Here is a 27450-nt window from a genome sequence, read left to right on the forward strand (position 1 = left end):
ATTATACACATCAACTCATACCACCTACACTTTTACAAAATATATAAGCAAAATAGATAAAAACTTACAGTGTTAACAAAGCCAATTATCTGAATAATCTTCTGTGTTACAGTCTTTATATCAGAGCCCATGTAATCAAACTGAAAAAGATAAATTATTTTTAAAAACTAGTGGATGCCATCAAGAAAATATCACACCCTTTACCTAAACAATGTGCTATATTCAAAAGTAGCCACAGGGCTATATTCCAGTTGAAATCTAGGAAATCAATAATGATGTATAAAAATTGATTTATAATAATTAATAAATAAACTCAATTTATAACTTAACATCTATAAATAAATAAAAATATTTAATAACATGACTTTAATGTTTAATGTACTCAACTTGTGGCATTACTTATTATATTTGAAAATTTAATCATAAATTTTTGATATGGTATTTTTAAATGTACTTATTTCTAAAATAATAACATGTAACCACAAACTAAAACATACAAGCACAAAGACAGGGAAAATCTTCTTTGGTTGAGAGTAGGAGATCCTTAATGAGAGGTTCACTCTTAAAGTGACTCTGGATAATGTGTTTGGATATATTCTTTCTCATGACCAATAAGCTCTTTCTATGTCTAATTGCCTAAAAATGCCAAGACAATATTAAACAGCAATGGTGATATCACCATTGTGATCTTTGCTCTGGATTTTTCATTGGAAAACCTCATAAATTTCATCATTAAGTGGTATTTGGTTTATGATGAGTATTCTAGATCATGCTGAGAAAAAACTTTTTATATCTCTTCCTACTTACTAAAATTATATTAAAAAAGGAGTTGAGTTTTTATCAGCAGCCATTTTGTTAATGATTGATAATTACTTTTATCTTTTGACCTATTGATGCAATACATTTCATTAATATATTTCTTAACACTAAGCCATCATATTCCCTGATCAAAACATTATATTTTATTAGTATGCTATCAAAATTAATACAGCTTTAATATGGACCTGTTGTTCATGTGTTTTTGTGTGTGTACACACTTTGTCATAATGGAAGAAATGAATGTTGCTTAGTAATTATTATAGCACTACTTAAAATTAAGTTGCATGTTTTTCATATATCCTAAAATTGTATTAGAATGTGAATTATGTCTTCCCAAACACATGAAAACTTTCCTTTAAAACTATCTATACCTCACACTGGCAACTGAATCTATTAAAATTCTCTTCTCCAGCTTTTTATGATACAACTTATATATAACATTATGTAAGTCTAAGGTGTACAACATGATGATTTGACTTAAATTCTTATCTCCTCTGGAGAATTCATCAAATTTGCATTTGTTTGTTTTAATCTTCTCCAAGGCCATAGTTATATCATCTTGATCTTTTCTAAACCGTAACATTTTTTTCCTTTTTGTTTAATAGTACTTTCTACCTATTTTTCTTTTCAATAGCCAGCTCTTAAATTGACTTATTTATTTTAATGTTCCTTTTGATCAGTTTATACCTTATTAACTGTTGTCTGCTCTCCTCACATTCCTCTTGTTTTACAGTTTTAGAACTAAAGTCTTGGTACTATCTTCTGTGGTAGGCATTCTCCCTCTAGCTAATATACTAATTCTCTTCTACTCCAGGAACCCTTCCTTTCTAAATAGGAGCATAGCCAGTTTGTTCATGTTGGATAATGAAATGAGGACAAAAGTGATAAATGTCACTTCTGAAAGTATTTCCTTACTGTAGCTCATGTCTGTCCGGTCTGCTCTTCTATTGGCTTAGAAAATGCGAGAAAAAACTATCAATGTAGAAATGCCAAAAAAGGCTTAGCATTCTGGAATACTGAGCCAACACACGGAAGACAGCTGCCCAAAGAGCCACCCAGACTTATGGTCGCATGAACAAAAAATAAACTGTGTTTAGCCATTAAGATTTTTTGTTTACTATAGTACCACCTAGTTTGCTGTGACTGATACATATGCTCCAATTTTTAAAAAAATATTGTATAGAATTCATTAATTTATAAATAGCCTGTATAGTTTTGTGTTTCCACCATGAAAAAGTCACTCATGGTAGTATTTAAAATTTTTCATTCTATTCTTACATCTCTTTTTATCCCTTATTGCTGTAGTATATTATGAAAGGGTTTTGGCATATCAGTGCTTAATAAAGCTGGTTGATAAATAATTTGATCTTTATATGTTAAGACTTTTTTCTATCTATTACACGCTAATGCCTTAATGTGCCCCACTATAGTCTTGGGGTTTATTACTTTTTTCTGAATATTTCCAGAGGTTTTGCTTTTATAGTTTCTTTATAACTCACTTGTCAAGTAAGTGTTCACTATTAAAAATGCTTCGTTAGGGTGCCTAAATGGTTCAGTTGGTTAAGCATCTGGCTTCGGCTCAGGTCATGATCTCATGGTTTCTGAGAAAAAATTAAACCTACAGAAAATTTAAAATTCAAAGACTACCCATTTATCCTTCACCTAGATTAATCTACTATTAATGTTAGATACACTTCTTTCTATCTATGGATGTGGATCGGGGCATTCATTGTTGATTTTGTTAGACATTAAATTGCAAACACTTCAGCATGTAGTTCCTAAGAATAAGGATTTTCACCTGTTTGCATACTATACCATTATCATGTGCAAGAAACTTAACATTAATTCAAAAATATTAAATATATTATATATAATATTTAATATCTATATATCACATTTAATGATATTTAATATCTAACACTGAATGCATAATATTCCCAGATAGTGAAGGCAATTTGTAGCCCTGCTCATTGCTGAATACAGCTTCCATCCAACCCTGCCGACAAAAAAAACCTATTAGAGATCCCAGAAATCTAGGTAGCCCCTTCTGCAGCCTCAATTACAGAGATACTTCAACAGAGAGCCTATCAAGTGCCTCTGCATCTACAGAGCCACGATGATGGTCCTCACTGGCCAGGGAGCTGAGGATGCAGTTCTGTCTAATTTGATCCACAAAGAGCATTCTATTTGAGTACCTGTTCCATAGCCAAAATCAGACATGAAACTACTTCGTAGCCCTTCCCAAAGCCAAATACAGTCTCCAGCCCACCTGAGCAGGAAACCTAATCAGAGCTCCAGGAATCTGTGTATCCCATTGCACCTCCAATTATAGCACTCGAGCAGAAGGCCTAGCTGGTGCACTGGTAGGATGATGGCCTGTCAGGTCAGGAAGTTTAGTACATAGTTCTGTTTAATTTGATTCACAAGTAAGAGNCAGCACTCGAGCAGAAGGCCTAGCTGGTGGACCTACCCATTTGCACTGGTAGGATGATGGCCTGTCAGGTCAGGAAGTTTAGTACATAGTTCTGTTTAATTTGATTCACAAGTAAGAGACAGGCCAGAACTATGTTTTCTATTGACGATACTACCAGGGATAGAAACTAATTCATATCTCAGAGCACTGCTGAATACAGCATTTATCCCACCCAACCAGGAACCTACCAGAGCACATAGGATGCTACATAGGGCATCCTACAGCCCTGCTTATAATGCACTTAAGACAGAAAACATAGCCCGTGGCCTTCCACATTTGCAGAGCAAGACAAATAGCCCCATCTGGCCAGAGAATTCAGTGTGTGGTGCTGCCTGACCTAGGTCCACAAGCATTAGCTGTGGAAGCCATGGGGCTTGTTCTGCCACACCAGGACAAGAACGTAATTTATAACCCTGCTTACTGCTGAGTATGAACCTAGTCCTTAAGTCTTAGATTTCAGGGGTAGGTGATCCAAGAAGCTGCAGAGCCTATCCTATAGCCTTACTTGGGCAAGGACCTAAGCCAGTATTCCTACCCAGCAGCACCTACCCTCAACCTCAGAGCTCAGTCAGTAGTCTCACCTAAAAACTGACATTGATAGCAAACACCACCTGCCCAAGGATGAACCAGCTAACACACCCAGAGTTCAATATAAGCTGAATGGTGAATTACTATCTCTGCCAAATCAAACCTGTGAAGTCTAGAAAATAAGACCACTTATTTAAATTGACAGATACTGACATAAGGAATCAAGGATTCAGGAAGACATGACACCACCGGAGAAAACTAATAGAGCTCCAATTACTCACCACAATGAAATAGAGATCTGTAAACTGTCAAAGAATTTAGAGTAATCACCTTAAAGAAGCTTAGTGAACCACAAGAACACAGAGACCATTAAAATTAAGAAAACAATGCATGAACAAAATGAGGATAGGCTCCTTTATTATTATATAATGAACTTGTCTAATTTTACCATTTTTATTTTAAAGTCTATTTTGTCTGATAGAAGTGTTGATAATCTTGCTTGTGTTTGGTTACCATTAACTTTAAATTTCTTTTTCTACCTTTTCAGTAGGTCTGTGTATTTAAAGCTTAAGCAAGTTACTTATATGCAGAATACCCTTGAATAGTTTTTAAAAATCCATTCAGACACTCTCTGTCTTTTGATTGGAGAATTATTCAACTTACATTTAAGGTAATTATTGATAGGTAAGGACTTACTACTGGTCTCTTATTAATCACATTCTGGCTATTTTAAAAATACACTGTTTCTTGCTTCTTATTCTCCTGTCTTCTTTTGTAATTTGATAACTTTTGGTATCAGTATGCTTTGACCTCTTTGTCATGTTCTTTTGTGTAACTACTACATGTTTTTCTCTTGTGGTTACCATGAAGTTTGCATAAAGTATGTAAAAATTTTAACATCCTATTTTAAACTGATAATAATTTGATTTTCATAACATCCCTAAACTTTATACTTTTACTTCTCTCCTTTGAAGTTTAGGTTGTCGGTGTTATAGTTTAGGTATTTTTTAATGTTATGTATCCAATAATACACTGAGTATTTTGTTATGGTTATTTCTCGTTTGTATTATGGTTTAATTTTTAAACTAAATTGTTAGTGATTACACATCGCCACTAGGGAATCTGACTTTGAGTATATATTTATCATTACCAGATACTTTTATACTACCTTTATATGGTTTTATGATGCTAATGTGTCCTTCCAATGATATTCAAAAAACTCTTTACCATTTCTTATATGTCAGGCCTAGTTGTGTTTGTTTTGTTTGTTTAAGAAAGTCTTTATCATTGCTCCATTTCTGAAGGACAAGAACCACTTGTCCAGTCATAATATTCTTAGTTGACAGGCTTATTTTATAGGCTGTCTAGAAAAGACTTGTGTTAGACCTGAAAACACATATGGACTGAAAGTGAAGGGACAGAAAAGGTATTCTATATAAATGGAAGTGAAGAAAAAGCAAGGGTTGCAATACTTATATCAGACAAAATAGACATTAAAAACTACTAGTAAGACACAAAGAAAGGTGTTACACAATGATAAAAGGATAAATCTAACAAAACGGCATAACAATTTCAAATATCTATGCATTCAAAATAAGAGCGCCTAAATATATAAAGCAGGTATTAACAGACACAAGGGGAGAAATTGACAGTAATACAATAATCACAGGATTCTTGAACATCCCACTTACATCAATGGATAGATCATCCAGATAGAAAATCAATAAGGGAACAGTGACTTTGAATGACACGTTTGACCATATAACCTATAACACATAGACTTTAATAGATACATACAGAATATTTCATCCAAAACCAGCAAAATACATACTTTTCAAGTGCACATGGAATATTCTCTAGGATAAATCACAGGTTAGGAAAAAACAAGTCTTAATAAATTTGAGAAGACTAAAATCATACATAAAGTATCCTTTATAATTACAATGACATAAAAGTAGAAATCAATCACAAGAAAAAACTGGAAAAAACACAAATGCATAGAGGCTTACTAAACTGCTAGGAAGTAACAAGTGTGTCAATGAAGAAAACAAATAGGAAATTTGTTTTCCTAGATAGAATAGAATAGTTTTTCTATTCATTTTGAGAGAGAGAAAAAGCACATAAGTAGGGAAAGGGGAAGAGAGAGATGGAGAGAGAGAATCCAAAGCAGGCTCCACGCTGTGAGTCTGGAGCCCCACACAGGACTCAAACTCACGAATCACAAGAAAATGACCTGAGCTAAAATCAGGAGTCAGAACTTAACCAACTGAGCTACTCAGGGGCCCCAAGACACAGGAAATTTTTTTAAAAACCTGGAGACAAATGAAAACAGAAACCCAGTGATTCAAAACTTTTCATGCACAGTCAAAAGCCATAAAAGAATGGAGTTTATAGTAATGCAGGCATACCTCAAGACACAAGAAAAAATTCAAATAAACAATCTAACAATACACCTAAAGAAAAAAAGGGAGAACAAAGCCCAAAATTAGTTGAAGTAAGGTAATAATAAAGATCAGAAGATAAATAAATGAAATAAACACCTAAAAATGAAAAAGATCAATGAAACAAAGAGCTTGAAAAGATAAACGAAATTTATAAACTGTTAGCCAGACTTATTAAGAAAAAAAGAGAGAGGACTCAAAATCAGAAATAAAAGAGAAATAACTTATACCACAGAAATACATTGGATTATAAGAGACTACTACAAAGTTATGTGCCAACAAATCTGACAACCTAAAATAACTAGATAAATAACTAGAAACATACAACCTTCCAATATTGAATTAGGAAGAAAAACAAAATAATACAAATAATGTAGTTAAGAAATGAGTAGAGGACATGAATAGACATTTTCCAAAGAAGACATGTTAGATGGCTAACAGACACATGAATGATGCTCAACATAGCTCATCATCACAGAAATACAAATCAAAACCATGATGAGATACCATCCCACATCTGTCAGAAAGACTAAAATTAATGTATAAGAAACATATTGGTAAGGATGTGGAGAAAGGGGAACTCTCTTGCAGTGTTGGTGGGAATGCAAACTCATATCTAGAAAACAGTATTGGGATTCCTCAAGAAGTTAAAAATAGAACTACCCAACAATCAAACAATTGCACTACTAGGTATTTACCCAAAGGATACAATAATACTTATTTGAAGAGGCACATGCATCCCAGTGTTTATAGCAGAATTATCAACAATAGCCAAATTATGGAAAGATCCCAAATGTCCACTGAGTGATGAATGGATAAAGAAGATGTAGTACAGGGGCGCCTGGATGGCTCAATCTGACTTCGGCTCAGGTCATGATCTCATGGTTCGTGGGTTCAAGCCCCATATCAGGCTCTGTGCTGACAGCTCAGAGCCTGGAGCCTGCTTCGGATTCTGTGTCTCTCTCTCTCTCTGACCCTCCCCTGCTCATGCTGTCTCTCTCTCTCTCTCTCTCAGAAATAAATAAAACATTAAAAAATTTTAAAAAAGAAGATATGGTACAGATATAGAATGGAATATTATTCAGCCATAAAAATTAATGAAATCTTACCATTTGCAATGACATGGATGGAGATAAAATGCATTATACTAAGCAAAAAAAGTCACTCAGAGAATGACAAATACCTTATGACTTCACTCACATGGAATTTAACAAACAAAACAAATAAACATAGAGAGGAAAGAAGAGAGAGGCAAACCATAAAACACGCTTTTAATTATAGACAACAAACTAGGGTTGCTGGAGGAGAGATTGGTGTGGAGATGGGTTAAACTGGTGATATGTATAAAGGAGGGCACTTGTGATGAGCACTAAGTGTTGTATGTAAGTAATGAATCACTGAATTCTACACACAAAACTACTATTATACTGATAAATTTACTAACAGTAATTTAAACTTGACTTTCCCGTCTGCGCTCGTGGAGAAGCAGGGCTTTGGGAGAGATATCCCACCTCTAACTGTGGGGCTTTCCTTGGACTGGTGGCCTCGGTCTGGCACNCAAGAAAGAAAAAGACCTGTACTCTGAAAACTATAAGACATTGATGAAGATATTGAAGATGACACAAGTAAATAGCAAGATATACCATGCTCTTGGACTAGAAGAATTAATATTGTTGAAATGTATATACTACCCAAAACAACCTACAGATTAAAAGCAATCCCTAACAAAATACCAATAATACTTTTTAGAGAACTAGAACAAATAATATTTGTCTGGAACCACAAAATACTCCAAATAGCCAAAAAAAAAAAAAGTTGAGAAAAAAGAACAAAGGTGGATGTATCACTACCCCAAATTTAAAGTTATACAACAAAGTTACAGTAATGAAAAGAGTATGTTACTGGAACAAAAACAGACCCATAGATCAATGGAACAGAAAAGAAAACCCAGAAAGAAACCTATAATTATATGGTCAATTAATCTACAACACAAAAGGCTAGAATATGCAGTGGGGAAAAAGCAGTCTCCTCAATCAATAATGTTGAAAAAACTAGACAGCTACATGAAAAAGGAAAGAAACTGGACCATTTTGGGGGTGCCTGGGTGGTTCATTTGGTTAAGCATCAAACTCTTCATTTCAGCTCACATGATTTCATGGTTCATGAGATCAAGCCCTGTATTGGGCTCAGTGCTGATGGCATGGAGCCTGCTTGGGATTCTCTCTCCCTCTCACTTGCCCCTTCCCTGCTCATGCTTACATTCTCAAAATAAATAAGCATTTGCTTTTATTTATTTTTTTTAATTTTTTAAGATTTTATTTATTTCTGAGAGAGAGGCAGCATGAGCAGGAGAGGGTCAGTGAGCGAGGGAGACACAGAATCCAAAGCAGGTTCCAGGCTCTGAGCTGGCTGTCAGCACAGAGCCGGATGCGGGGCTCGAACCCACAAACAGTGAGATCATAACCTGAGCCGAAGTCAGATGCTTAACCAACTGAGCCACCCAGGCACCCCAGTATTTGCTTTTAAAAAAGAAAGAAACTAGACCACTTTCTATCACCATACACAGAAATAAAAATACACAAAAATAAACTCAAAAATATTAAAGACTTAAATGTAAGGCATAAAATTATAAAACTCGTGGAAAAAAAATATAGGCAGTAATCTCTGGACATCAACCTTAGTCACACATTTATATATATATGTCTCCCCAGGCAAGTGAAACAAAAGCAAAAATACAGTTTTTGGATCAAATCAAAATAAGAAGATTTTGCATAACAAAGGAAACCAATACCAAAATGAAGAGGCAACCTCCTAAAATGTAAAAGATATTTGCAAACGATATATCCAATAAGAAGTTAATATCCAAAATATATAAAGAAATCATGCACCTCAACATCAAAAAACAAATAATCTGATTTAAAAATGGCCAAAGACCTGAAAAGATGTTTTTCTAAAGACACAGAAGGCCAAGAGACAAATGAAAAGATGCTGAACATCAATAGTCATCGCTAATCAATTAAAACTACAATGAGATATTACCTCACACCTGTCAGAATGATTAGCATTACAAAGATAAGACATAAAAAGTTATAGCCAGGATGTGAAGAGAAGGGAACCCTCATGCACTGTTGGTAGAAATGTAAACTGCTGCAGCCACTGTGCAAAACAATATGGAGGTTCCTCAAAAAATTATAAACAGGAATACCATTAATCCAGTAATTCCACTGATGATTATTTAGCCAGAAAAAAATGAAATCACTAATTTGAAAATACATATGTACTCGTATGTTCACTATAGCATTATTTACAATAGCTAAGATATGGAAGCAACCCAAATGTCTATTGAAAGATGAATAGATAAAGAAGATGTGGTATATATAAACAATGGAATATTATTCAGTCATTTAAAAAAAGGAAATCTTGTCATTTATGACAATATGGGTAGACCTATAGAGTATTATACTAAGTGAAATTAATCAGACAGAGAAAGACAAATACTACATGATTTCATTCATATGAGAAATCTAAAAAGCAAATGAACAAATAAATGAAAAACAGAAATAGACTCATACAGAGAACAAAACAGAAAAAAAGGAGGAGGGTCAAGTAGATGGGCAGAATATGAGAAGCAGATTAAGAGGTATAAAATTCCAGTTATCAAATAAAAAGTCATGGGGATGAAAAGTATAACATAGAGAATATAGTCAATAATACTATAATAACTTTGTATGGTGACAGTTGGTAACTACACTGATAGTGAATACTGTGTAATATATAAAATTGTCCAATCACTACATTGTATATCTGAAACTAACATAGCATTGTATGTCAACTATACTTCAATAAAAAAAAATACAACCCACTAAGACCTATTCAAGAAGAAATAAAATACCTGAATAGAACAATTACTAGGAAGGAAATTGAATCAATATATTTTTTTAATCTCCCAATGAAGAAAAGCTCAGGATCAGAGGACCTCACTGGTGAATTTTACCAAATGGTTAAATAATTAACAGTAATTCTTCTCAAAATCTGCCAAAAAATCAAAGATGTTGGAACACTCTCAAATTCATTTTATAAAGCCAGCATTACCCTGATAGCAAAGCCAGAAAAGGACTCTACAAGAAAGAAAAGTTCAGGGCAATATTCCTGATGAATATTGATGGAAAATTATCAATAAGATACTAGCAAACAAAATTCAGCAGCACATTAAAATATCACTTACCATGATCAAATTATAGCTAGAACAACCAGACTGAGATCAATAAGGAAAAAGAAAACTTGAACACATTATAAACCAGTTGACCTCACAGACATATACAGAACACTTAACAACAGTATATATGTTCTTCTAAAGGACACATTGAACAATTTGCAAAAAAGACTACATGTTAGGCCACAAAACAAGTCTTAACAAATTTAAGAAGACAGAAACAATACCAAGTATGTTCTCTGACTACAATAAAATGAAACTAGAAATCAATACAAAGGAAACAGGAAAATCCACACAAAAAAACCTCTCAAAGCAAATCTCAGGACCAAATGGATACATTAGAGAATGCTAGCAAAAACATTTAAAGAAAAATTAACACTAATTCTCCTCAAGCTCTTCCTAAGAATTATAGAAGCAAGGACACCTCCAAACTCATTTTATGAGGTCAGAGTTATCTTGATACCAAAGCCAAATAAAGACACTACAAGTAAAGAAAAATATAAACCAATATCCTTGATGACTATTAATGCAAAAATCATTAGTAAAATTCCATCAAAATGAATTCAACAGCTCATTAAAAGCATCACTCACTATTACCCCGTGGGATTTATACTTGGAATGTAAGGATGGTTGAACACATTTAAAAGTCAATGTAATGCCACACATAAACAAAACGAAGGACCAAAAAGCACATGATAATTTCAACTGATGGCAAAAAAAAGTGTCAAAATTCAATGCTATTTCATGACAAAAACACTCAACAAACTAATAATAGAAAGAAAGTACCTCAACATAATAAAAACCATATATGATCACAGATAATATCACTCTCAACAGTGAAAGACTGACGGCTTTTTTTCTTAGAACAGGAACAAGGCAACCATGCACACCCTCACCACACTATTCAACATAGTATTAGAGATCCTAACCACAGCAATCAGAGAAGTAAAAGAAAAAAAGCCATTCAAATTAGAAATAAACACGTAAAATTATCTCTGTTCACCGATATGGTTTTACACATAGAAAACCCTACAGATTCTACCAAAAAACTAGGAAACAATTTCAGCAGTTACAGGATATAAAATCAACACACAAAAATCAGTTGCTTCAATATACTCACATGGCCAATCACAAAAAGGAATCAAGAAAATGATCCTTTTCACTATAGCATCAAAAAGGATGAGATACTTAAGAATATATTTAACCAGAGGCACCTGGGTGGCTCAATCAGTTAAGCAGTAGCCTTCATCAGGTCATGATCTTCCAGTTCATAAGTTCGAGCCCCACATCGGGCTCTGTGCTGAGAGCTCAGAGCCTGGAGCCTGCTTCAGATTCTGTGCCTCCCTCCCTCCCTCTCTGCCTCTCCTCCACTTATGCTCTGTCTCTCAAAAATAAATAAAATGTTTAAAAAATTTAAGTATAGACTTAACCAATGAGGTGAAATATTTGCATACTGAAAACTAAAGCCACTGGTAAAAGAAGTCAAAGAATATACAAACAAATGGAAAAATATCTCATGTTTGTGATTTGGAAGACTTCATAGTGTTAAATAGTGTTAAAATGCCCAAACTAGCCAAAGCTATCTACAGATTCAGTGCAATCCCTATCAAAATCCCAATGGCCTATTTTGCAGAAATAGAAAAAACAACCTCAAAGAAAACAATCAACAGAGTGGAAAGACAACCTTCAGAATGTGAGAAAGCATTTGCAAACCACATATCTCATAAGAAGTATCTAGAATATATAAAGAATTCCTATAACTCAACAACAAAAAACAATTTTAAAATTATTTAATAGTGGAATTATTAATAATGGAAAACAGTATGGCAGTTACTCAAAAGATTAACCATAGAATTAACATATGTTCTAACAATCCAGCTTCTGGGTATAGTAAGGTCTCAAAGACATATGTACACATTCATGTTCCTTGCAGCATTATTCTCAATAGCCTAAAGGTAGAAGAAACTCAAATGTCCACTAACAGAAGACTGGATAAAGAAAATGTAGTATATGAATGCAAGGGAATACTACACGGCATTAAAAAGGAAGAATATCCTGTCACATGCTACAACATGGACATCATGCTAAGTAAAATAAAGCAGTCAGAAAAGTTCAAATACTGTATGATTATACTCATATGAATTATCTAAAGTAGTCAAAAATCATAGAAACTGAATGTAGAAAGGTGTCTGCCAAGGCCTGGTGTGGGCAGAGGGATTCATGATTAATGGGCATGGAGTTTTGGTTTTCAGGATGAAAAGGTTCTAGAGAACTGTTGAACAACAACATGAATATACTCAAAACTACCAAACTGTATGCTTAAAAATAGCTAGAATAGTAAATTTAATGTCATACGCTTTTTCCCACAATAAAAAAAAAAGAATAAGGAAAAACAAGATTCAGTGCTAGATCTGACTCCAAAATATGTACTTATACTGGATAAATCTAGTTTACTATGAAACACAATAAACTCTGTACTTATTCATGTGAAAATAAGTACAGAAACTCAATAAACTCTGTACTTATTCATGTGAAAATAATTAGAGAAATGGGTAATTTGACACTGGTGGACTATTTCAAGAGCACCTGGGGAGCTTCCTTAGCAAACTCCTCACTGAACTTAACCAAAGTCACAGGTAATCCTCATACCTGCCACTGGTAACCACACAGCAATAGAAATTTTGCTTAACGAACTAGTTGATACCTCTTAAGTGTATCACTAATGCACTTTTAAATATTAATGAAGAATGTTTTCTCTGTGAGGAAAATGCCTATAAAGTACTCCTGTGAAATTAAAAGAAAGAAAGCCCACAGTTTTTAAGGTAGCTGTATAAATAAAAGGCTACCAGATTAGTTAAAAATATTTGAGATTGATATAAATACAAAAAGGTTTCCAGGCTCCCAACCAAATAAATGGTTATTGGTTTAGGCCACTAAATTTTGGAGTAATTTTCTATGCAGCAGTAGATAACTTATGCTTATCTTGAAGTCTTCTTTGTCAGATATTAATCTAGTTAAAGCAAATTTTTTAGAATTTTCATTTTCATTATATATTTTTACAGTCTTTTACTTTCATTATGTACCCTGTCAGTTAGATATGTCAGTTTTAGACAGAAAATGTGCACTCAGGTGTCTTGCATGATAATATTTGTCTTTGCTTTTAATTAATCTTTACTTTTGATTTTTAATTACAGTACTTAGTCCCTCTACACCTAATATAATTACTTATATGTTTCAGTTGAAATTTGTCTTAACCTTAGCTTTTAAATCTGTCCCACATTTACAAAACAAATGTTTAAGATATAATGGTTTTCCTTCCCTTTATTCACATCTTTGTGTTTATTATGCTTAAAATTCTGCTTTCCTAATTGCTTTGTAATTTTGCAGGAATAGGATTTTGGGACATGTGTTGGCTTTGTACTAGGTCAGCCTAGCTATGCTAAAAAACAAAAACAATAAGGAAACAAAAAGAAAACAAACAACAACACCTTTTCCACTCTTTAGTGAGCCAATGCACTTCAATATTTGTAACCTCAGCTCTCCTGCCTCATAGCCACCTCTTCTGGAATCAACAATCCCTTACGGAACAAAATAATTTTATAACTTAGAATTTTAATATTTGAATGCCTTCTGGATATAAATCTATTGTTTTCTTTTGTTTTGTTTTGTTTTGCTAACCCTTGTTAATGATGGATCGTTTTCTTATGAATTTGAGCTCAGGTATGGCTGATCTGTGGGAATCCTGTTTGAAGGTGCTTTCCCACAGAGAGAAATACTATTCTCTTCCAGCAGGTGGCCTCCAATCTTACCAACCTAGAACAAATGTAACTTCATAGCTTAGAATCTCCTAACCACCTAGGTTGTGTAAATTAAAAACCTAAACTCAAACAAGATCAGAAGTATAATCCTCAATATGAAAAATCCGTTCATTTGGTTTTTTTCCTATCATTTCATTTACTTAGAATTGAGAATACCACAGACAACTTGTTTTCTCCCTTTGCTTGGAAGAAGGAGCATATTTGTTTTGTAGACTATCCTTTCAATTAGGCTGAAGCAGTTAAATATTATTGGATGTGGGGGTTGAGGGATTCACCGAGGATGTAGTTATTTGGAAAAAAAGAAAAGTAGACTGACAAGCTTTAAAAAAATGAAAAATGCTTCACTTTACAAAAGCAATGAGAGATTCTATATATAAAAGTGAATTAACAAACATGTGGCTTATGCACAACTTTTAAGAAATTATTAATTGCAAAAGCAAAATAAACATTTATCAACAAGTGGTTTGAAAATTTTATTACATCATTGAAATCAAGTTAAAGACAAAGGTTAAATAATTTAAAAATAACAATACATAAAAAAATGACTTACCAGATTTTTATCCACAACAATATATATTTCAAGATACTGAGGATATAACTTGAAAAATTCAGTTCTCTGAAAAACACACAACATGACTCCTGAGGAATTTCCAAAATTTTACCTTCTATTGATAAACTGAGAAACCGACTATATAACAAAGCTGTTTTCAAATACAAAATTTAGCTACTATTCAGAAAATTCCAGGTCCAAAAAGTGCCTGTGGTTAATAGGAATTTTCAATGAGATCCCACGCTTTACAAGAATCCAGATATCTTTTGATTTTAACAACAGCTGAAATTGGAAATCTTAAGTTTACAACATAAATCTTTTCTTTCTTGCCTTGTGATGATTTTCATATTATTCCAATGATTAGGAAACTACTTTCAGTAAACAATAAAGTTTAGAAAAATATTGCTAAAGTTTATAATCAATGGCAGTTCACTGGAGCCAGGAATGTTATTTATGATGGTATAGCAGTTCACGGGCCTTTGTGGAAGAATTCATCCCTTTGTTTCACAGGTACCTTGTGTAGGCCACTAATAGTATTCTTTTATGAACTCTCATGAAACAAAGACCTAACTTAGAAATCTAGATCATGTAATGGTTTAACCTAATTTATCAGCCTAATTGAGAAAGGAATAATTTACATTAATCATCCAAATGTCCACATGTGAAATTAATTTTTTTTGGTTTCTTGACTCCTATATTCACATATGTTTCCCAGATTAATTACCTAAGTTTTCACTAAACTTTGATCTACTAACAAGCTTAACAAAGAACTTTACCCATTTTAAAAGTCATGGAGAGCCTTCATGAAGAAGTAAAATAATCTTTAAGATCTGTAAGTCACCAAATTTTGCTCTGAAAGTATTTTTCATTTCACCAAGTTTTAATGAATAAGTTAAAATTAGTTAATAATAAGTTAAAATTAAAAAGTCAACACTTACTTCTGAACTCTTTCTGATATGATAATATAAATTATTGTAGCTGTAAGTCTTATATTCTCCTAAGAGAGGAATATTAGTGTTATCATTTTTTTCTTCATAAATCATGTGCACGAATCCTGATATGACCTCCATTGGTTCAATTCCATATGAGATGTTTTTAAGCTGCAATGTTCCCCTGGATATTAAAATAATCAAAACAAGCCTGAAATTATTCTAACAAAACTATAATATTCTAATGAGGAATTTTGGCCAAATAAACTTTTTTTTTGCATTTAAAGTCACCTTGGCTTCTCTACTTTACCTCTTTACGCATGGAAGTATTAAACTCATAACTAGGCCAGTAATACCGCAGGATGCCTACTGCTTTATATGACAAATATTCTAAGAGAAATATTTTGATCATCTGAAGAAAGCATATTAGTGGCATGGATCCATGTGATTGAACAGAGTAGGATCCCTTCCTAGGGTACAGATTTTCTGAGCCAGCCTTTCAGATCTTTTGGCACTCTCTTCTTAGTCTTAGGTCCTTTCTTCTTTTTGAGACATCTACTCTTCCCTGACACAGAATGCCCTAAGTCATTTTTTTGTGTGAGCATAACTGAAGGTATTACCTGCCTAAAAGTGGCTAGAAGCAGAGCCTAAATATCTATCAGATATAGGCATTCTACAATTGTGAACCATTCTAGGAGATTAAGAAATCTGTAAAAACATTAAAAATCTGGAAAAACTAAAGAAGGATAGAGAGACAAACCAACACTCCCTACACTCAAGACTGCTCAAAGACTCAAGTGGCAGATCTTGTCAGAATCAACAAGTAGCCTTCCATCAGGGACAAATGTTGCCAAGGTGACCAATTCTATTTTATCAGTAATTTTGGTTCCACTCCTTAGGGAACTGAAATAACAAAGGTGAATATAGAACTAGAAAGGATAAATGGAGAATCAAGTCATAGACTAGCAGGATCTAATACCAGCAAATAGAATATCTTTAAAAAGGCTACAACCTGAGTCCTGAACAAGTGCTGAGTGACACAAGAGAATTTGGAAAACCTGCAACATATCCTTGATAATTGCAATCCATCTGAAAAGAATATACAAAAACAAACAGATAACTTATTTTTAAAATGGACATCCTAGATGTGTTGTTTATATTTATTACTTTATCAACATTGAAACTTCAAACTGAATGGGCGAATTACCCAATCAACCTGTGCCAGGTAGAAATAAGACCTAGACCAGATTATTCAATTTCAGTGAATGTGTAAATTTCAGAATATTTACATTTTTTACTTTTTTAAAATGCTTATTTATTGAGAGAGAGAGAGAGAAGAAGACAGAGAGAAGGGAAGGGAGGAGGGGGGTAGAGAGTGAGGGAGAAAAAATCTCAAGTAGGGTCTATGCTGTCAGTGCAGAGCTCAACACAGGGCTTGAACCCACAAACCACAAGATCACAACCTGGACTGCGATCACGACCTAGATCGAAATCAAGAATCAGACACTTGGGGAGCCTGGATAGGTCAGTCAGCTAAGCATCCGACGTGGGCTCAAGTTATGATCTCATGGTTCATGAGTTTAAGCCCCACATCAGGCTGTCTGCTGTCAGCACACGGCCCACTTTGAATCCTCTGTTCCCCTCTCTCTCTCTCTTTAAAAAACAAAATAAACAAAAAAAAAAACTTCAAAAAAAGAGTCATACACTTACCAACCAAGCCACCCAGGTGCCCCTGAATATCTACATTTTTAAAGATAATCTTGAGTAAGAAATTTGTAAGAAAAAGCTGTCTTACCTGAGCCAACAAAGGCTTAGAATGTTGGATGTCATCTTTGTCATAAGAGTAAACAACAGAAACTGAAGATAAAAATGATCTAGATAAAAATCACAAAATGTGCTCAAGTTGTGAAACAGAAAACATGAAAAATTATTCTTCATAATACAAATTTTCCTTTTACTGATGAATTATAGTGCCAATTACCTTTGCCTACCCTCTTATACAAATACTTCTCTGTTGTTCACAATAAATCAGGAGCTGAAAGAAGTACTTTAACTACAATGACATATAACACTAAAATGCAAGCTAAGGAACAATCCAAAACAGCTAGAGATAGCAAATAGTGAAATAACATAGAAATAACAATTTCCAGCATAGAACTTTAAATTTTTTTAACATTTATTTATTTTTGAGAGAGCACTAGTGAAGGAGAGGCAGAGAGGGAGATGCAGAATCCAAAGCAGGCTCAGGCTCTGAGCTGCCAGCACAGAGCCCAATGTTGGGTTCAAACCCACGAAACATGAGATCATGACCATGAAGTCGATGCTTGACTGAGCCACCAAGGGGCCCCTCTGGCATAGAACTTTAAAATCTTTGTCTTTATTGCTCACTGATTCCAGATTTTAAACCTGAATCTTAAAATTAAAAAGTAGGTTTAGGACAGAATTTGAAAATATTTTCTTGGCATTACTACAAATTCATATTCACTAAGCTGAGCTACGTACCAAGTTCTCAATAACCTTTGTCAGAATTTTCCTTCATTCTCCTCAGCAACAATTCAGAAACTTGACCCCACTCCTGCCAATCATCTCACATCATCTCCACATCATTTCAGTTTCAGATCATTTGTACCTACCCTCATTCCTCACCTTTATTTCCAGAGGATGACTACTTTACAAGGCACACTCTTAACACTTGTGCTATGAATCCCATTCTATGCTGTATATTGAAGATACTATAATTTCAAACTATTCCTCTCTACTATTTTTAACTTAATGTTATTAAAAAGTTCATTATCAAACTATTACCTTCATAAATAATTCTCCCTTGACCTGTATCCTACTTTAGCTATTTTTAAAATATTTTGATTCTCCAAAGATACTCTCAAGAGAGTAGTCTACACATAATTTCTCCACTTTGTCCATTCCTACTCACCCTGAAACTGCTCTGAAAAAGATTCATAACTGCCAAAATCTCAGATCCGAAAGGTAATTTTAAAATCATCATTGCTCTGCACTCTAGCATCATTTTGAAAACCGTGATCACTCGATACAATCACTTAATTTACATCACACATTATTCCTCTGCTTCTTTTCCTACCTCCATGACACTTCCAGCTTGATTGTCCATGTTGGCTGCTCTTTTTTGTTCCACGTATCTCAGAAATATTGATCTTTACCAAGATTTAGTCTCCAGTCACTAGTCTATTCATAAGCATTCTATAAGTTCTCAATTTTTTATATTATAGCCAAACTTTTGATTACTGCTAAACCTACATCACCATTGCCAATCTCTCCCCAGAGATTCAAATTCTTACATTCATATTCCTAGTGGAAAAAATCCATTTGGATATCTTTGGATAGGCATTGCAAGTCAAAACTCACCCCTTCCTCATATATGTATCTCACTTGTTCATCATTTAACTAACTATAACCTACCCATTTTCTCAAGCAACAACTAAATTATCCAAGATATCTCACTTTTTCCAAATCACTCTAACAAATCTATCTTCAAGGTCTATTGAATTTTTCTTTCCAGTGCTATGAACAATACCACTGTATTGCTTAAACGCCACTATCATCATTCACCTAAATTATTCTATAACCACAGAATTACACACCTTACCTCTACTTCTGCTTCCTCAAAAACAGCCTAAACTCTCAATGGGACTATAAAGTACTTACTTAAAAACATTTTTGGCTTCTAATACCCTTATCATGGCACTATAGATCTTCTACAACCTGATTCCTGCCTACCTTTCCAAAATCTTTTACTTCTAGCCTCCAAAATATGTTTTTTTAGTAATCCACATGGACTTTGGCACACCACAGAATCTACTGTCTCATACCTCCATGTTTTCACATGATTTCCTCTAAACAGAATGTCCTCCTACACTACCTCATTTCTTTTTTTTTTTTAATATTTTATTTATTTCTGAGAGAGAGACAGACAGCGTGAACAGGGTGGGGGGCGGGGTTAGAAAGAGAGGGAAACAGAGAATCCAAAACAGGCTCCAGACTCTGAGCTAGCTGTCAGCACAGAGCCTGCCGCAGGACTCAAACCCACGAACCGTGAGATCATGACTTGAGCCAAAGTCCGACACTTAACTGACTGAGCCACCCAGATGCCCCTACACTACCTCATTTCTTTACAGACCTCACAAGGTATCTTTCTTCAAGAGACAAGTCATCTCTTACTTTCTTCCAAAAAACCTTCCTTGATTTTCAAAGAATACTATTTACACATTTATTATAATATTATAGCAAAATTCTTCCTTTCTCTATTATTTCATCTGAATATATAAATTCTGTAATTGTGGGTCATGTTTTATTATCTTTAGTATGCCTATGATTTTACCAATTAATCAATATACAGTAAGTATCACATATATAAGTATCAAATATACATCTGATTTGAAATAATTCTATTCATAACTATTTTTTAAAAATCAAGAAACCACAGAATTAAAATTTTAAAGGATAAAATTTTACTTACTGCCTTCTCAGATGGACAAAATGCGGTCTTCCTCTTATTGTAATGATATAAGCAATCTGTAACATGAGTATCGAAAAAAAATAGTAATAATGCTTGTAAATAATATATGCTAAATAATTTCTTTTTTGAATTATGCTTTGAAAGTATTAACAAAGTTAATAATAACATATAACCATTACATATGCTTCCCTTCCCATTGACTATTTAAAACCTCAGAATTCTAAATTGAGAATTAGGTAGGAGTTCCTGTCTGTTATTTACCCTAACTAACATTTCTGATGGAGAAGCTTGCTAAATGACTGTTATCTTTTGGGTTGGACACATACCACCTTTCACCATGCCCAAGGCAAGGCCAAAGATGCCTATCTCAGTTTAAAGAATCTGTTCCTTTTTTACTCCCAGACCCCCTAAAAAGTATATTGTTGTGCTCAATGGAAGAGATACTCTAAAAGATAGCACTACAGGAAATGCACTACACCTCCAGCAATATTATAAGTACCACTGCACTTTGCTTTCCACATTAGCAATGAAACTCCTCTGGAATAGAATGTAAGAAAGGATACAGGGGGAGCAGAGACATGTCTAGAAAATGCTCCAGAAGGTAACAGAAAATATAAGACTAAGTCATTTATTTGGCTAATTTAAAAAAAAATAATTTTAACGAGGTGCGCCTGGGTGGCTCAGTCGGTTAAGCGTCTGACATTGGCTCAGGTCATGATCTCATGATTTGGGGGTTTGAGCCCCGGGTCGGGCTCTGTGCTGACTGCCAGCTCAGGGCCTGGAGACTATTTCAGATTCTGTATCTCCCTCTCTCTCTGACCCTCTCCTGCTCATGCTGTCTCTCTCTCTCAGAAATAAATAAAACATTGAAAAATTTTTAAAAAATTAATTTTAACAAGAGAAATAGCCTCTTAAAAGTTTTCAGTTCCTTAGCTTTGTATTGTAGCAGGACAAGATTCTTTGCAACAGATAAATGTTCTGAAAGAGCCATTTGAATGGCACTCTAGAAATAAGTATAAGTGGAATTTGGTGAGGATCTTGAGAATGGTGCCCTCAAAAATACCTTGTTACTAAACAAATATAATAAAAAATAAACAGGAGTAAGATAGCATCAATAAATTTTTTAAATCCACACAGCTTACAGAAAAAAACAAAACAAAATGAAAGTAGAATTTAAATAACAAGAAATGTACAAAACTGACAGGAAAAGAAAAAAACTCGAAAAAGACATCATCAAGAGCTTCTACACCTTTTCATACACTATATCCAATGGTTGGATTGAATTGTGTCTCCCTCCTTCCAAAGTTATATGTGAATTCATAACCACAGGACCTACCTCAGAACATGAACTTATTTGGAGATAGGGTCCTTATAGAAGTAATACAGTTAGGTCGTTAAGGTAGGCCTTAATTCAAGACAACTGGTATCTTTATACAAAGGAGAAATTTAGGGGCACCTGGGGTGGCTCAGTTGGTTGAGCACCTGACTTTTGATTTCGGCTTAGGTCATGTCACCAGGGTTGTGGGATCAAGCCCCACGTAGGGCTCCTCTATACTGAGCATGGAGCCTGCTTAAGATTCTCTCTCTCTCTCTCTCTCTCTTTCTGCCCCTCTCCCACTTGTGTGCAGGTGCATCCTTTCTCTCTCTCTAAATGTAATAAATAAAAAAACAAAACCACAAAGAGGAAATTTAGACACAGACATACACTAAGGGGAATGTCTGTTAAGATTCAGAAGACTCCATCTATAAGCCAAGGAGAGAGGCCTGGAGCAGATTCTCCCTCACAGTCTTCAGAAAGAACCAACCCTGCTAACATCTTGATCTTGAACTTCCAGCCTCCTTTGTTGAACTGTGAGACAATGCACTGTTATTCTATAAGGCACATGGCTTGTGTTAGTTTGTTATGCAAGCCATAGCAAACTATTACACCAAATTTCAATAAAAAATTATAAGAAATGTCAAAGAACAGTATCAAATTACCAAAAACAGCAAAAAAAAAAAAAAAAGAGAGACAGAGAATTATAACAAAGCTACAGGTAGTATATATAATAACCATGACTAATATGAGAAAAATATGGAGATTTTCAGAAGAGTAAAATACTTAATAAACAAATTGAAATTCTAGAGCAGAAAACAAATACCTGCTATTAAAAAGTCAATACAAAGGGTTTGAGAGAAGATCAGACAGAGTAGAAGACAGGATTGGTGAACAGGAATACAGGTCAGTGGAAAATATTCGATCGACACAGTGAAATTAATATCAAAACAAAAATAAGAGAAGTGTGACCCATTAAAAATGTCTAACATTCATGTAATTATGATCCAAGAAAAACAGGAGAAATATATAGAGACTAGGAAATAATATTAATTAAATACCATTAATTTATACCTGGGATATCTGGGTGGCTCAGCTGGTTAACCGTCCAACTCTTGATTTTGGCTCGGGTAGTGAGCCCAGAGTCATGAGATTGAGCCCCTTTGCCCCACCCCCACTGGCTCCTGCACTCGTACTCTATTAAATAAATAGGTAAATAAAATCCATTATAAAAAAGAAGTAATATCTGAGGTTTTCCAAAGCTTATAAAAGATGTCCACTCACACTCTCAAATACTCTATTAATCCAAAACAGAATGAATACAAAGAAAACAAACCTATGCATATAATACTGTAACAGCTAAAATAAAAAGACAAAAATCACATATTTAAACAGCAACTAGAGAGACAGGGTACATTACTTTCAAAAGACTTTTCAATAAAGTATGCATAAGTCTCCCACAGAAACAATAGATACCAGAAGGCAATGGAATGACATCTTCAAAGGGCTGAAAGAAAATGATATCCAACCAAGCGTTTATATTCAGCAAAAATATCCAGCAGGTACACAACCAAAATAAACACATTACCTCACAACAGGAAACGACGGAATTCATTGACAGCAAACCTACACTAACAGAAACACTAAAAATAATGTGTTTCTTTTTTTCCACTGCTCCAAGTTAGAATGATTAAATGTAGGGCAATAAAAACCACAGAAGAAAATAAGTATGTCAGTAAATTTAAGTGAATATCATTTGTTTTAATCAGTGATAGTAAATGCTCTTGTCATTAAAAAATATATAATTGTAAGGTATATGACAATGGCACAAATGACAAAAAGAACATAAATGGAGTAAAGTTTCAAGATCCTTCAGCTTTTCAGGAAGAGATAAAAATACAAATTTAGGGGCGCCTGGGTGGCTTAGTCGGTTAAGCGTCCGACTTTCGCTTAGGTCATGATCTCACGGTTCGTGGGTTCGAGCCCCGCTTCGGGCTCTGTGCTGACTGCCAGCCCAGAGCCTGGAGGCTGTTTCAGAGTCTGTGACTCCCTCTCTCTCTGACCCTCCCTGCTCACACTGTCTCTCTCTCTCTCTCCTAGAAATAAATAAAACATTAAAAAATAAAATTTTTAAAAAAATACAAATTTAATGTAGCAGGTAAAAAATTAAAGACACATGTTATAATCACAAGGGGAGCCATTAAAAGAATTAAAGAATGCATCACTAATAGCCTATAAAGATAATTAGAATAATAATCACATCATGGATTATAAAAACAGAGGAAAGGGAAAATTAAGAAAGAGCAAATGAATTTTAAAAATAATAATTACACACTTTTATATAAAAGAGAAGCATTTTAAATATAAAACACTGAAAATAAAAGGATTAAAAGGTATACCACCCAAACAATACCCAAAAGAAAGACAGGGTAGCTATTTTAATAACAAGCAATATATATATAATGTAATTCAAAATGAATCACAAGAAATAAAGGAGGTCACTTTATAAAGCATCAACTAAAAAAGTTACAATCTTAAACATTTTATGTACTTCATATTATATCTCCAAAATATGTAGAACAAAAATTGATGGAACAAAAAATAAGTTATATACAATTCAAAAGCATATGTGGAGATTTTATAATTCTATCAGTTACAGAAAGGAACCAAGAGAAAGTATCAGTAAAGCTATAAAGATTTGGACAGCACTATCAACTAAATTTATGACTTATATACAATACTACATCTAATCACTGAAAAATGAATATTCAAGTGCACATATAACATCTTTCAAAATAGATCATATGAAGAGTAACAAAACAAGTCTCATCAAATTTTGATAATCTAGCTTATATTCATAGACCAGCAACAATTAGAAAATTAATATAAGGAAACACATTCTGTTACAGCACTAAGATATATCTAAAAAAACTGAGAATAATTTAACAAAAGGTTTTCAAGATATCAATGATAAAAACTTCTAAGCCTTACTGAAAGAAAAACTAAAATATATGAAAAGATACACCATGTTCATGAATTGGAAGACTCAATATTGTTCAATTTACCCTAATTTGATCTATAGATTCAATGAAAACTCAATAAAATCATAGAAGGTCATTTATGGATATAAACAAATTGAGCTTAGAATCGTCAAGAATATGAAAAAACAAAAAGTTAGGAGTGCCCACACCAATTTATATTAACTTATAAAGCTACAATAATTAGGGTAGTGAAAAACAGTCCAGTGGCACAGAATAGAGAATCCAGAAAAAGCCATAAATAAATATTTATCAGACCTTCAGTAAAGTGACCAGTGTAATATGGTGAGGAAAAATGGTCTTCCATACCTGCTGCTTGGTGAATTCAGTATCCATATGGAAAACACAATGAACTTTGACTTCTCTATCTCATGATAGAAAAAAAAAAAATCCAGATAGATCACAGACTAAATGGTAAAAGGAATATAAAGCTTCCACACAAAATCACAGAAATATATTGTATAACCATGCAAATTTTCTTAAATTAAATGGAAATATCAATAAGCAGGAAGTAAAAGATAAAAAAATTTAGATTAATTGGTTAAATTTTGAGACAGTGGAGAAGACAAGCCACAGACTGGGAGAGAATATTTGCAAAAGACACATCTGATAAGGGACTGCTATCCAAAATACAGAAAGAATGCTTATACTTCAGCAAAAATAAAATGAAGAATCCCATTAAAAAATGTTCAAAAGAGGGGCACCTGGATGTCTCAGTCGGTTAAGTGTCCAGCTTCAGCTCAGGTCATGATCTCATGGTTCATGAATTCAAGCCCCACACTGGGCTCTGTGCTAACAGCTTGGAGCCTGGAGCTTGCTTTGGATTTTCTCTCTCAATCTCTCTCTCCCTCTCTCTCTCTCTCTCTCTCTCACCCTCTCTCTCTCTCAAAAATAAATAAATATTAAATTTTTTTTAAAAAGTGAGCAAAAGAACAGAACCTAGGCATACCATAATTGAACCTCACCAAAGAAGATATACAAATGGCCGAAAAGCATATGAAAAGATATTCCACATCATAAGTTATTAGTCAATTATAAATTAAAATGAGGTCCTACTACACACCTATTACAATGGCCAAAATTCAGAATCCTGACAACACCAAATATTGGCAAGGATGTGGAGCAACAAGAACTCCCTTTCACTGCTGGCAGGCAGGAATGCAAAATAGTATAACCATTTTGGAAGAAGTTTGGCAGTTTCCTACAAAATTAAACATACTCTTACCATAGGATACAGCAAGCACATTCTTTGGTGTTTATCCAAATGAGCTGAAAACTTATGTGCACACAAAAACCTACACATGGTTGTTTGTAGCAGCTTTGTTCATAATTGCCAAAACTTATAAGCAACCAAGATGTGATCAGTAGTGAATGGATAAACCGTGGTATATCCTGACAATGCAGTATTATTCAGCATTAAAAAGAAATGAGCTATCAAGCCATGAAAAGACACAGAGAAAACTTAAGTGAATATTACTAAGTCGAAGAAGCCAATCTGGAAAGGCTATTTATTATATGATTCCAACTATAGAACATTCTGGAAAAGGCAAAACTAAAGAGAAAGTGAAAAGATCAGTGATTATCAGGGGTTAAGGGGGAGGAAGGATGCTAGGCTGCTTTCAGCTCAGAGACGCTGCCAGTAAATAGTTCCTTTGCCACAAGATCCCATAGGCGGTTCACACCATGGCAATTTGTGTGTTTTTTGAGGTCAGGTGGAGAAATGCTCCAGAGCTGGGTTGAGTCTTGTGAAACAGAAACTAATCAGGGCAGTGATTACTCCATCATATTTGCAGGTCTCACTGATCTGCAAGAGAACAGAATTGTACGGTGTGCACATCATGGAGTAAGACTATTGAGGGCCATCTCAGAATTCTATCTAATGCAATCAAATACAAATGTATATACAGATGTAAAGAAATATATCAAGTACACAAAGTACACAAGCATGGTTATCATTGGATGGAGGAGGGAAATGGGAATGGGGACGAGGAATAGAGGAGAAAGTATAATAGTAAGGGGCTTGATAGGACCACTAATCATAGCATGCTATGAAATTGGAAGAGGGTAGTATATATCTGCACTTGAGGTCCAAAATATCCTCTATATAGTATTTCCAGAAACACTATATTTGAATCAAATTAATTACAGAAATTGACCTTGAAATCCTTCTTAAGAACATATTACATCATTGCTGCAATGAGTTGGAAGATATTCTGTAACATGTTAATAATTCCTCCTAACTACAAAAATTATTGACTTTCCCACTTTCACTATTTTATATAGGGAGTGTAGGCGGGGGGAAGCTGTGAGGATCTCAAAAATATTCTGGGTCATATTTTATATATGGACATGTCTCCTTTAGTTTGCTCTATTAGCAAAACTTTTACTTGCAGGAAGAATGACAAAGATATTTTATANGGGGGGGAGCTGTGAGGATCTCAAAAATATTCTGGGTCACATTTTATATATGGACATGTCTCCTTTAGTTTGCTCTATTAGCAAAACTTTTACTTGCAGGAAGAATGACAAAGATATTTTATATTGTTCATTTTGTTTGCTCTTGTGGAAGGAATTACATATACCACCATCATTCACAAAATAGAACTAGGGATCTGGTGGTTATAGTGGGGGGAAAGTATGCAAATATTATTAAGTAAATAAAACCAAGCAAGATGAAAACACTATACCACCCATATAACATACTAGGACATGAACACCAAAGAATATTAATAAAAATAAAAATCAGTTCCAAGAGGTTGTAAAGAGCAGATTCCACTGGCATACATCTAGTGTGTTGGAAAATACCCTGAGACTCTACTTTACTGTTCCAAATT

General features: G+C 34.1%; 1 protein-coding gene across 5 annotated transcripts in view; it reads right to left on the reverse strand.

Annotated features, from left to right (window-relative positions):
- The window catches only part of LOC144235920 (disintegrin and metalloproteinase domain-containing protein 5-like), a 112753-nt gene that overhangs the window by 72026 nt on the left and 13277 nt on the right, over nt 1-27450 (reverse strand). For 4 of the 5 annotated variants that reach the window (XM_077769532.1, XM_077769533.1, XM_077769531.1 and 1 more), the window contains 6 exons: nt 20264-20319; nt 17567-17645; nt 16784-16860; nt 15781-15955; nt 14843-14908; nt 69-140 (listed from right to left, as the gene is read on the reverse strand). In XM_077769532.1, the coding sequence (XP_077625658.1) occupies nt 69-140; nt 14843-14908; nt 15781-15955; nt 16784-16860; nt 17567-17645; nt 20264-20319 (525 nt within the window). The remainder of the gene's footprint in view (nt 1-68; nt 141-14842; nt 14909-15780; nt 15956-16783; nt 16861-17566; nt 17646-20263; nt 20320-27450) is intronic. The other variant, XM_077769535.1, reaches the window with a different exon arrangement.

The sequence above is a fragment of the Crocuta crocuta genome, unplaced genomic scaffold, assembly GCF_008692635.1.
Source record: "Crocuta crocuta isolate KB4526 unplaced genomic scaffold, BGI_CrCroc_1.0 scaffold698, whole genome shotgun sequence".
Classification (NCBI taxonomy): domain Eukaryota; kingdom Metazoa; phylum Chordata; class Mammalia; order Carnivora; family Hyaenidae; genus Crocuta; species Crocuta crocuta.